This window comes from Clinocottus analis, unplaced genomic scaffold (assembly GCF_023055335.1).
Source record: "Clinocottus analis isolate CAN_PGR_092001 unplaced genomic scaffold, fCliAna1.0.p SCAF_17, whole genome shotgun sequence".
Lineage (NCBI taxonomy): Eukaryota > Metazoa > Chordata > Actinopteri > Perciformes > Cottidae > Clinocottus > Clinocottus analis.
In genome coordinates this window covers 14,949,917-14,961,990 of record NW_027175898.1, presented here as the reverse complement: position 1 = coordinate 14,961,990, position 12,074 = coordinate 14,949,917, and the positions used below count along the sequence as shown (strand labels likewise).

Below are 12,074 nucleotides of genomic sequence, written 5' to 3'. Positions count from 1 at the left end.
GAAGACAGCCTCTCATCTATGCTGCCATTTTTTTTTCTGTCTCCAGGAAAAAAATCTGCAGCCCTTTCGGCCACATCCATCCTGCAAGTGAGCAGAGTGGAGGGGGGAATTAAAGTGACACGGCTATGAGAAAGTAAAGCAGAGCAGCTCACAAGGGTGACATCTTCAAATAAAGGAGGGGGGGGGGGGGAGTCGCCTTTTTATAGACTCATTGGGGATCTCTTTCAGATATCCACATCCTTTTAACAAGTCAGGAGTGAATGTGTGGGGGGTTTAAACCTTTAAATGTAAGAGTCGGATTGTAACTGGATGTATTGTTTTCGTGCTTTTGCTCTCTCGTTGATTCAGAAGGCACAGATGAACAAGAGGGCAGCTCTTGGAGAGCGAGGACCCGCAGGCGTCTTGAAATAGAAATTCAAAAGAGGAGGAGGAGGAGGAGGAGGAGAGACAGGAGGAGAGAGAGAGAGAGGTTTTTTAGAGGGAGAGCAGTGGTATGCCAGGCTCAAAAGCTAGCATGGCTGTGCAGGAGAAACACATCCCTCCATCGCAGGGACCACTCTCCACACGCACCATCGAGAGCCAGAAGAAGAGGAACGGACCTCAAAGAGCAAGAGGAGGTGAGCGGCGTGTCGCATGCGCTTTTTGAGAATGTAAATATGTCATTTTTCGTAATGCTCTCAGACCAAAACAAGCCTTTTCCTTAAAGCAACAGCCAGAACGGCTGGAGAGCACAGACACATCATCTGACGCATGAATATAATGTATGAATTCAGCTTGAGAAATCCTTCTGTAACTGCGTACGGCTGCAATAAACACGAGGGTATCATGGGGGGCAGCTGTGTATATTGCTCATTAAGCCTGAAGGAATTCATACATGTGATGTTTCTCTCTCCCCTTGTGCTCGAATAAAAATGCTCCTAGGTGTATTTGTGTATTTCCTCGATGCTTTGATCCATTTTCTTGTTTGTTTCACTTCCATGACGACTTATCAGGTGCTGGCATGTTGTCTTCTTCTTCTTTTTTTTTTTTTGATACGCAGGCTATTTATAATGGCTCTTCCAATTGCAGCTGACCCCCGAGGCCATCCCAGTCCTCAATAGCCACTATTAGGGACCATTTGTTCAAGCGGATTTGGTTTTGGCAGCACCTTAACGCCATCTGTTGTACCGACAGATGCATTATGAAAAGGAATATTAAGAGTCAGATGAGGGAAAATAAGAAGAGGGCAGAGGTTTTGATGTATTGATGTACATTTTAACCAAATAACATGATGTTTCCGCCTCATTTTCAGACAATGTCAGTTCCACCAAACCAAATTCACAGGCGAAGAAATCAGCCTTCCCCATCAACAAGAGCGCCCAAATCTGCACCACAGCGTCTCCGCGGGCCACCGCAGGTTGAAACAACTCTCACATTCATCCTTTCATCAGGCAGCTGTCAAATTATTATGATTATACTGGATTTTCAGCATGACTTCATTTGACAGACCGGTCTTGATTTTTCTAATGTTTAATATGACTAATAGTGTATTGATGTAATGTATGGCAGCAAACCAGTGACGACAAAGTATTTTCTAGTGGCCAACGGACCAAATATTGATGAGAGGCTGAAAGCGGCACGGGAGAGAAGAGAGGCGCACCAGAAGTTACTCGGTACGTGAGATTGTTAGCACGCGTCGTCCTCAATTTCTAATAAGCTCAACATACATGCAACTGAGTAATCTATTTATACTGGTTCACATCTTCTTTCTTTCCCCCCTCCATCAGCCTCCCGGGAGCAGGGCCGGTTGGAGCGGGAGCATCGGGCCCAGCAGTACCATGAACAGCAGCTGCAGGAGCGCAAGAAGAAACTCCTGAACCAGCGGCTGAAAGAGGAGAGCAAGCGCGCCGCCGTGGAGGAGAAGCGCAAGCAGAGGCTGAAGGAGGAGAAAGTGAGTGAAAAGCCTTGGCGAGGACCACGCTTAATGGGTTGAGTATTGACGAGGGTTTGTTTTCCCTGAATTTCAGGAGCGATATGAATCTGCAGTGCGTAGGACAGCGGAGAAGAGCCAAAAGGCCCAACAGAGCCCGAGTCCAAACTCACGAGGAAGGAAACTCACCAAGAGCAGTAGGCAGACACTTTCCCTTTTCCCTCTCTTTTATTAACGTGATCTACCATAACCCCATACTTAACAGTATCTGTTCCTCTAACATCTCAGAGGGCCTTAATCTTTGCGTTTGTGCTGCACTTAACAACTTTCCACTGATCGATATGCTAGCACCACGTCGCTTGCCTCTGACATCATGGGAGAAGAACTTGGTCAGTCGCCTGCTCACCCCCACATGCTCTTATCTGGCCAGGAGCAAGAGTGCCGCTTGTCAGTCGGGAGAAGAAGGTACTCACTCCCACGATAGGAGAACCATGCTTCAGTATTATAGCAACGCAATGCTAACTGTCTGTGGTGCGTTTGTACGCTGCAACTAACCGACTGCTCATTTTCCTCTCTGTTTTACGCGAGGCTTCACAATTCCATCTCTGTTTCCATCCATTTCCATTTCCAATTTCTCATGATTGTCGGCACACATGGTTGTCTCAGTTGTCCATGTTTGTCGCCGCGCAGTTTCATTCCACTCCATGAACTCCACCGTCACCGCCGCCACTCCTCACAAACCCCAGCACCACTCCTCCGGTTCAGCCCGCCACATGCCATCCGCCCCCCCGCGTCCCAACAGCAGCCGGCCCAGAAGCGTCAACGCGGCACAGGTGACTACAGCTCGCATGTTTTTAGGATCACTCGGCTCTCTACTTGTTCAGTGTCTACATCGGCGGCTCTCAAACTGTTTCTGTCGCGCTCCACTTTGGAGGAAGCAAAATGTTCGCGCCCCACCGCCCCGACAACACGGGAACAAAACGGTCCAACTTTTTGAGACTCCTCCATCCGTGGCAAAAAAGATGACCAAGGAAGCCGGTTGAATCCCTGTTTTCTCCCATAGTTTCATGTTGAAGTGTCCTTGAGCAAGACACTGAAGCCCCAGAGCTTCACAGCAGCACAAAGCTCCTTCATTACTAAGGATGATGGGTAACAGGCAGAGAATAATCCCCCACTGTGGGATTAATAAAGGATTCTTTAAAAAAAAGAAAATCTGCATCTCCCTCCGGCGCCCCACCTGTAATACCTCCGCGCCCCACTTGAGGGTCGCGCCCCACAGTTTGAGAACCACTGGTCCACATTATGTGAAAGAAGACTTCTGATGTTTCTTTTTCTTCCTCGTGGGTTGCAGATCAAAGTGGCGAGGCAGCAAGTTGCTCCCAAGAAGAACTCAACTTCTAGATCACCCGCCGCCGCCGCCGCCGGCGAGAAACCAGCCAAACAAAGCAGGACGACGTCCCCGTCGCCTGAACGGTGGGTGAAAGGTTTCCGAGCAAAAGAAAAAACGTCCGCGTCACATTCACGACATCCGAGCGAAGCCAGACGTCGTCCTCTCTTCTTTCTTAAAGGACGCCCCGAAGACCAATCCGCAGAAACTCAATGCCGCTGCAGCTCGAGCTCCCGTCCGTCCCCGAGGAAGACGTCAGCGTTTGTAGTTCGGCCCTCTCCCCCGGCAACTCCAGGCCCGCCACGACGCCGACTCATGGTCAGCGAGAGAAAACGACGGATGAAGATCCGCAGGCTGACACCAGAACAGCGAGACATGGAAGTAAGCCTGAGAAATGCTGAAATAAAGTGATGTGTTGATGAGAAGGAAGTTAATATTATACGATTTCAACCATCGCAACCTCAAGAGTGTCCTCCCGAAATACCATCAACACGTGAGCAATTTTTTTTTTGTGGAGGTAGATTTTTTCGAAAAAAAAATTTTTAGAGCGTTTTTTTTATATATTTTTTTGAGAGGTTTTTTTTCAGAGCAAATTTTTTTGAGAGTTTTTTTTTTTCAGAGCAAATTTTTTTGGAGAGCGTTTTTTAGAGCAATTTTTTTTTTAGCGAGCAAAGATTTGGGATTTGCAGTCAGATAATATATAAACAAGACATTTTCTCACGTAATAAAGACACAAATCTACCTTCATAAACTTTACGACAAATTTCAACGTTGTAGCAATGCATAGTGTATAAAGATACAATGAGCAATACTATTATCATATTTTATTATATTTATCATGGCAATAATATTATATATTTGTGCAATACTGTTATATTTTTTATATGTTGTGCCTTATTTTTTAACCTTATTGTAATTCTGTGTTCGGAGGACCGAGCAAAATAAGCTTTTCATCTGTGCATATGACAGTAAAAACATCTTGGATCTTGAATATTTCTCTTTAGGTCCTCCCCACATGCCTCTTCCTCCAGATCCACAGCCTCCTGAAGTCATGTGTCGACCTTCAGCCGGGACGACAGACCCAGGAGAGGCCTCCCGTCTCCTGGCTGAGAAGAGGAGAGAGGCTCGACTTCAACGCGAGCAAGAGGAGCAGGAGCGCCTGCAGAGAGAGGAGGCTGAACGGTAACCATGACCAGACAGAAACGCTGCAGTTGCATTATAGAGTTTCATGATTATCGGCCACAAAATGTATGGAATTGATTGTCCAGGCGGAGCCGTGAAGAGCTGGAGCGCAAGAGGGCGGACGAGCGAGCGCGGCAGCAGGCCGAGGCTCAGCGTCTCGTAGAGGAGAAGACGAAGAGGGAGGAAGAGGAGCAGAGACGGGCCGAGGAAGAAAGAGCCGAGGCCATGAGGGAAGCCGCTCTCCTGCAGAAACAGGTGAGAGATGCGGAGCTTCATCGGTGCACGAGGACATTTGAAAAAGGAGGTGGGGGGTGGAGGAAGGGGGCACATTTGCTTTTTGTCTTTTATTTTGAAAGGACAATCACTGTTTGTTTTTTTTAATCTAGCGAGAGGAGGAACAAGCCAAAGAGAGGGCCAAAGCGGAGCAGCTGAAACAAGAGCGAGAAATCCTGGGCCAGAAAGATGAGGCCGCACGCCAAGCAAGAAAAAAGGTGAATCATCCGATTTTAAAGTCTGAAAAAAAAATTAATAACTATATCTGTAGAGAACAATGTATTAGCTGTGTTCATAAAAAATAAAGTATATTAAAAGCTCTGTCCTGTTAAAGAGGCTGCATGGTTTCACAAAGCTGACTACCAGTTTATTAAAAGCTGTTTTCTTTTCCAGCGACTTGAGGAGATCATGCGGAGAACCAGAAGGACAGATTCTCCAGATACGGTTCGATGTGCTCTTACGTACATCGCCCCTGGGCTCATATGATGCACATCCAGCGCCCGCTAATGATTAACCAGCTCCACTTTCCAAAACCAAATTGTCTAATCCTTCTTTCTTTTTTTTTAAACGCAGAAATCTGTTCCAGCGAGTATTTTGCCAAATGAAGTCCAACCAAAGGAAAACACAGAGCCTGTGCACAACGGCGCCACAGAAGTTGCCGTCAAGCTGCAGCCGCCGGTGGGGACGAAGAGCTCCCAGCTGGGGCTGAACAAGGAGGAGGACGCGGTGCCGGTTGTGGCCTTCAAAGAACGCCGGTCCCTCAGGACTCTCACGGGCCTGGAGGAAATCCAGAGCCACCAGCGAGCAGGTGAGGACGACCCCCCCGAAGGAGGAACGCTCGTTTCCAATCAATGTCTATAAGAAGAAAGTGTCACACCCCCTGGTGCCCTTTTTATACAGTCTTCTAACCATGCAGGACACAAAACAGCCTGTTCACGCACAAGGTAAAGACACCTTTCCACAGCAGCCACTTGAGGGTAAACACGTGAGATTGATGAAATGATTCATGGTCCTATTCTATTGAGTGAGCCGAGTCTGGACAATACCAGAGCCCCTCGCCCATCTGACTGGCACAGGGCCGTAATGACCGTTATTCATAACATCTACGTTTACCCTGCAGTGACACGTCAACATGGCTGCTGTGAAAAGGACATTATTATTACTGCAACATTTATATATCGTAACAATGGCCGGCCTGTATTCAAAGCATATAATAGGTCATCATCGGTATGTAAAGTCTAAAAATAGATCCGAAATGTTCTTCCGTCTGATCTGAAACCTTTCCATTGAACAGCTCTCTTTTGTGCTTTCTTCAGAAGTCATCTGAGGAGCTGCAGACGTGAGCAGACGCTCACAGACTGTTTTGTCGGAGAGCTGCTGGGGTTTCCCCGCGCTACACCGGAGCCACGCCGCCGTACAGCCGTCAGCGCTGCTCCTCGGCACTTTAAAAACGAGCATGTAAAAGTACAGCCTTGCCTCTCGCTGAGGATCTCGTCAGCGTTTGGTCACTTTTCCGTGTGTAACCCATGGCACAAATATCCGCCATGTGATTCCTTTCTTTCTTCCTTCAGTAAAAAGCAGATTTCTGACCTAATAATGATCCAAAAAAAGCAGTAGACGTAGACGGTGGTGATGATAGTTTGCTGGCGAGTGTTGCCTCCGCCTCTAGGAATAGCCATTATAAACAATCGCGACATATGTGAGCCATGCTTTCTGCTTATTCTGGATTTTTCTTGCAATCCAAGCACTTTTCCTTCCTCAGTTTTGTCACTGTGGAATTAGAATAGCTCAAGCTGTTTGCGCTCAGAACAGAAGCCTTTAGGTTGTTGTAGATTCCTCTCTTTCCCTTTGATTTTGTGACGTATAGCAATCACATATTTCAAAGCTGCTAAGGAACTTAGTTTCCAAAGACTTTGCTTCAGTTTTGTGAGTGTTGTTTTAGAGACTATGATGCACAAAACCTTTATTGCACTGACAGTTGCTTTGTCTGATCCCGTGTTTCACTTAAAGCAAAGCTGAGGCGTGGAGGTTAAGTGAGTTTATTATAATAAAAGCATATAAAAAAAAGATTTATCCGATCATCAATGTTTGATCCTATAGTTTAAGTATTGCTCATAAACTAGCACTTGTTAAAATGTGAAACTATATGCCATATTTCATTAAAGTTGATACGATGCCACGTCTCTGCCTTGTTTTTTACTTAATTTGTTGACTATAAACATCCAGAATTTAAATGAAATAAAATGCTGCTTGTCCATCATGTGTGTGAATGTAATCCCTGTCAACACATCGCTTAGCTTTGGAGATGAGGAAGTCAAGGGTTAACAGAAGATGGAGATGGAGAAAGAGGCTTAATCATTTGCAGCAACCGTCTGGTTTCTTCCGTCTGCGCGTTCACCTTCCAGAGCTCAGCCTCCAGCTCGCTGCCGGCCAGCAGGGAGGAGAAGCCTCCATCTGCAGAGGGAGACGGCACAAAGCGGGCTGAGAACTTCCGGCTTGCAAAGGGTTAATGCTTTGAATTAGCTTGGAGATGTGGATTACCCTCGGACAGTGGTTCTCAAAGTGTTTCTGTCACGTTCCACTTTGGAGGAAGCAAAATGTTCAGGCCCCACCGCCCCGACAACATGGGAACAAAACGGTCCAACTTTATGAGACTCCTCCATCCGTGCTTTTTTAATTAATAGATTAAAGGAAATTAAAATCCCAGATTGCTCCATCTGACAAAACCTAATAACATGTGCAATCACTTTGTTAAAACAATGCAAATAAAGTTATATATGTGCAAAAAATAACTCATATTTGGCAAAAAAGATGACCAAGGAAGCCGGTTGGATTCCTGTTTTCTCCCCATAGTTTCATGTTGAAGTGTCCTTGAGCAAGGCACTGAAGCCCCAGAGCTTCACGGCAGCACAAAGCTCCTTCATTACTAAGGATGATGGGTAACATGCAGAGCATAATTCACCCACTGTGGGATTAATAAAGGATTCTTAAAAAAATAAAAATAAAAATAAAAATATTTTTTTCTGCATCTCCCCCCGCGCCCCACTCGAGGGTCGCGCCCCACAGTTTGAGAACCACTGCCCTATGATCATCCATGTGGTTCGCAGCAAATGCAAACCTTTCTTGAGGTTGAATACTGTCACTATGCCGAGCTGCTGCAACTTCACATCTTTCTTTTTGAGGAACAGCAGCAGGTACTGCAACACGCTGACGTAGTGAGGTCTCAGCACCTGGACCATCTCCTCTGGGGGAATAGTATGAAAACACTATTTAAGATGGTTATCTGAAGTTTTTCTATTGGAAATGAAATACTTTGGCGCGACCTTACCAGTCATTTCTAGTGAGCCGATGATGGCCGCACTGCTGTACGACAACTGAGGACTTTGTATTTGTCCCGCCAACGTCACGAGCCTTGAAACTTGCTCTGACGTTATTGCCGCTGACAACTTAGACTTTAGTTGATCTGAAACAGTGAAATATCAGAATCAGCTTTAACCTTTTGGAAACTGTGTGCCCATTTGAAGTCCCAGCATGCCCCATTCAGACAATCTTTTGGCATAAAATACGTCATTTTTCCATTTTTGAACCGGACAACACAGTTTTTTTTGGACTGAAACTCCTTCATAACAGGCCAAGTCTTTGTTTTATTGTGATTTTTGCTGTAGATTCCGATTCTTTAGGTCCTAATCTTTCCAAAAAGGCTTATTGACCGCTCCAGGAGGCATTTTTGGGGGAATCTGGCTCATTCATGCTGGACGTTCATAGTTACGATCTTTTAAAAGTGATTTCTTTGTAGATATACATTTTTTTCCAAGACTTTGCTGAACAAATACATTCGATAAACACAAGTATTGGAATTAATTTGGGGTTCCTGTAACAACTCAAACACAGGGAAAAAGGAGGTCTGAAAACAAAATTGGATTTCACAGTTTTCAACAGGTTAATGGCCATTTAAATTTGCACATACATGGAATTTGACACTGGTTTCACTTTGCTCTGCGTACTTATATACAATAAGCAAAGATAAAATATAAAAAAGAAGACATTAAGAAGGTTCAGAAAGTGCAGACAGTGCAGGTGGAGGCGTCTGATTAGTTCAATTGTTCATCAGACTGACGGCCATGAGGAAGAAGCTCCTGTGTTATCAACAATATTCATATAAAAGGGGATATTGTACACACACAGAAGTAATTCATCACTCACCCCAGGTCATGAGGTGGTGTAAGCAGGACGTCACATGCAGCAAGGTCTCATCTGACAGGCCCGGAGACAACAGGGCCCCGAGGAGTCCTGATAAACACAGACTTTCCATCACAGCCTAGATAACGACGATGGGATCAATCAATCTCAGAGGCAACAGGCGCAAACATGTTAACTACAAACATGTTAACTGCAAACATGTTAACTGCACACATGTGACGTGAAGTCATGCGTTGTAGCCTTTGTGTACCTGCTGACCCGCGCTGGAGCCGCACAGGTCGGTGATTATCTTGCAGCTGTGTGTGATTGTCAGAGATGTTTGATGATGAAGCAGCTGACCGATTTCATCCAGCAGACCCTCGCTCACAAGGACGTCCTGCATCAAACCATGGAAACAGTATCAATATTAAGATGTGAACAGAATTGTTGCTTCATATCTACAGTCACTTGTATTTTTAACATCTAAAAGGGAAAATTAATTCCCCAATTGTTTAATAATTCAGTTTTCAAAGACCTCCCAGCTGTTAGACAGCACCAATAGTGACCAAGTTAGAACTCCATCATTGTTATGATCGTACGATGTTTGGTGGGTGTGCTGACAGTGCAGAAAGTAGCGTTATGGCTGATTCTCTCCACACAGGAGAAGAGTTTTTCAGCAGCGCCTTCAGGGGAAACACACAGTCGAGCTCCATCAGCTGCTCCTGGATCCGCACTACACACACACAAACACACACTACAGAAAATGACAAACAGTATCTGCTTCAGGGATGGCATCAATCTTTGGGTTCATTGTGTATAATTACCGTTCTTTGAGAGAGTTTGTAAGCATCTGCATGCTTGAATTGAATTCTGAAAAAGAAAGAAATGTGTTTTCTATCAAATATTGTTGATGTTTACATTAAAACTCAGCTATAAGACACTTCAGGTCACGATTACCTTTTGCACAGAGGACGACACGAGAGTCAGAAGAGACTTCAACAGAAAATGTCCCCCGATGCTGAGCAACTTTGGGTGATGCTCCCGAACTGCAGTGATGTTGCACAGAGCGCTGCAGCTGTAAAACTGAACTTCTGAATCGGAGGACTGCAGCAGAAGCACCAGGACCGGAATGGCTCCCACTTCACACAAGATCCTCGTTGACCAATCTGAGGGGAAAAAGAGAGCGTTTTAATTATGTTGTGTTGTTTTAAAGCAAAAACAAATCACATCAGCTTCTGGTTCCAGTCAAAATATGTGGACATTGAGATTCAAAAGGAAAGGATCCCACCTGACTGTGTGAGGTGTAACAGAGCCCAAGTAGCGCTCTGTTGCACTTGGGGCTCGTAGGACTTGGCTAAAGCCAACAGTGGCATGATGCCATCCACCATGATAGCTTCACTTTTTGACTCTGTATGAGAAGAAAGAAAAACTGCCACATGTTTGCTCAGCTGATGTAGACTGAACTACAATGGTATGTTGTGTCTCTGCAGACTTACACAAGGAAAGGCCTTTGTTTTGAAAGTTTCTGACCGTCTCATCCTTATACAGCATATGTGACAGTGTGCAGAACGACATATACAATATACAGCTATCCTCACAGAAAAAATACTGTTGTTTCTTTTCACCAAAATGCAAAGTATTCACTGGCGAGACGTCTGTTAAACGGGGTCCACTGCGTCTGAACAAACCTGAGGAAGCCAGCAAGCTGACGCAGGCACATGAGTGACACTGAGCGGTGGCATCGCCCGACTGGAACAGCTCCAGTAACGGCACCAGCATCCCCATTTCCATCACTAGCTCTTTGCACACTGAAATCAGATCGCATGGGCAGTAATTATGACCATTACAAATGTGATTTCATGTGTAAACTGTGATGCATTTTTATTTGTTTTACTGTTAAAATAGTTTCAATACCATGGGATTCGTATCTCTTACCTTTATTCTGGGCTAACAGGTTCACCAGGGAGAGAGTTACTGTCTTTTGCACATCTAGGTCAGTTGATAAAAGTAAGGCCATGACTGGCCCCATGAAGGCGTCTGGTAAAGGCGATTCCACTGAAACACACAAAGCAAAGTTAAACACAATCTGAATTAGATGTCAGTCTTACTAGCTAAAGCCAAACATATGTTATTAACAGTTTTTTAAATGTAGGTCCTAAAGGAAATAACCCATCTGTGTTCAGTCAACCGCAACCAAGTCAACAGGAATCTGTCAACTGCTACGTTTATGCAAAATGTAGTATGTGGTTACACTTTGCATACAACTGGATCTCAACTGGACTAAAAGTAATACTTCATATGAACCATCGCTTGGGTACTTATGATACTGTGGGATTTCAAAATGAATTATATTTGCTACGTCTGACAAACTGACAGTAGAGCAAATACACGGTGGGAATTGTCTGCCAGCCCCGGAACATACGGTTGAACATTTGCATGATACCAGTCATACTCGTTTGAGGGTTTATCTTTCAGGTTAGTGATATGAGAAACCTGGAGTGCAAACAATAGGGTCATTCTTTGCACCACTGATCTGCAAGCTGTAATGACCATAGTCAAGGAACATAAAAATCGGTTGGATTTCTTCACTCACAATGATGACTGACATGTAAATAATACATGGCTGCAGTAGTTTGGAGATCAGTGTTGTCCGAGGATGCAAGTCTGCTCAGTGTGCGAAGACTTTCCTGATTAAGTAGTTGACTCTCATCATCTAAGAAAAGAATACACAGGGATGATTATTCACAAAAAGCACAATGTTTTTTAAAGCTACAAATACACTGTTGATGTAACGTTGTCTGCCTTTCTCAACTACAGATCTGTATCAACAGAGGAGACGTGCTCGCCCTCCACAACCGTGCTGTCTACAACAAAGGAAATGAACGGCTGCAATGTTCTTACCACACAGCAGGTGTAAAGAAGACAGCTCGTGCGTCTTCCTCCTCAGGAAACTACTCTCCGGGGTATTCCTGAAGCAGGTGCACTGAGAAAGTTCCCTGAAAAGGTCCCTTATTTGTTGCTCGACGTCTCTGCAGACCTTCCTCAAATAAACGAAAAAGTCCTTCAGCAGTCGGGAGCAATTTTCACAAAAGCCTGAAGCCATGACCACATCTTCAGCAGAAAGGCATAGCACCTGTCTGTGTC

The 12,074-nt window shown here is 45.0% G+C and overlaps 2 protein-coding genes across 2 annotated transcripts; one reads left to right on the top strand and one right to left on the bottom strand.

Annotated features, from left to right (window-relative positions):
• Positions 1–255: 255 nt before the first annotated feature.
• Positions 256–6,979, top strand: map7a (microtubule-associated protein 7a). Its single transcript, XM_068581090.1, has 15 exons — positions 256–617; positions 1,292–1,396; positions 1,578–1,652; positions 1,767–1,930; positions 2,007–2,106; positions 2,258–2,374; positions 2,576–2,742; positions 3,261–3,382; positions 3,478–3,677; positions 4,301–4,478; positions 4,565–4,733; positions 4,865–4,969; positions 5,145–5,195; positions 5,325–5,559; positions 6,068–6,979. Exons 1-15 carry the CDS (start codon positions 494–496, stop codon positions 6,076–6,078), a joined length of 1,923 nt encoding a protein of 640 aa, XP_068437191.1. The 5' UTR covers positions 256–493; the 3' UTR covers positions 6,079–6,979.
• On the bottom strand, positions 6,894–12,033 carry LOC137788222 (uncharacterized). The gene is made up of 13 exons (XM_068581091.1): positions 11,832–12,033; positions 11,524–11,643; positions 10,866–10,985; positions 10,619–10,738; positions 10,219–10,338; positions 9,888–10,096; positions 9,755–9,800; positions 9,530–9,663; positions 9,202–9,327; positions 8,955–9,069; positions 8,080–8,214; positions 7,870–7,995; positions 6,894–7,205 (listed from the first exon to the last, which is right to left on the bottom strand). Exons 1-13 carry the CDS (start codon positions 12,031–12,033, stop codon positions 7,066–7,068), a joined length of 1,713 nt encoding a protein of 570 aa, XP_068437192.1. The 3' UTR covers positions 6,894–7,065.
• Between the last annotated feature and the right edge of the window lie 41 nt (positions 12,034–12,074).

Coding starts and splice junctions, on each gene's coding strand:
- map7a (XM_068581090.1), top strand. CDS start 494: ATGCCAGGCTCAAAAGCTAGCATGGCTGTGCAGGAGAAACACATCCCT. Junction 1,653..1,766: donor GGCGCACCAGAAGTTACTCG/GTACGTGAGATT, acceptor CCCCTCCATCAG/CCTCCCGGGAGCAGGGCCGG. Junction 5,196..5,324: donor GGACAGATTCTCCAGATACG/GTTCGATGTGCT, acceptor TTTTAAACGCAG/AAATCTGTTCCAGCGAGTAT.
- LOC137788222 (XM_068581091.1), bottom strand. CDS start 12,033: ATGGCTTCAGGCTTTTGTGAAAATTGCTCCCGACTGCTGAAGGACTTT. Junction 11,644..11,831: donor TTCTTTACACCTGCTGTGTG/GTAAGAACATTG, acceptor TTCTTTTCTTAG/ATGATGAGAGTCAACTACTT. Junction 10,739..10,865: donor CCTGTTAGCCCAGAATAAAG/GTAAGAGATACG, acceptor ATCTGATTTCAG/TGTGCAAAGAGCTAGTGATG.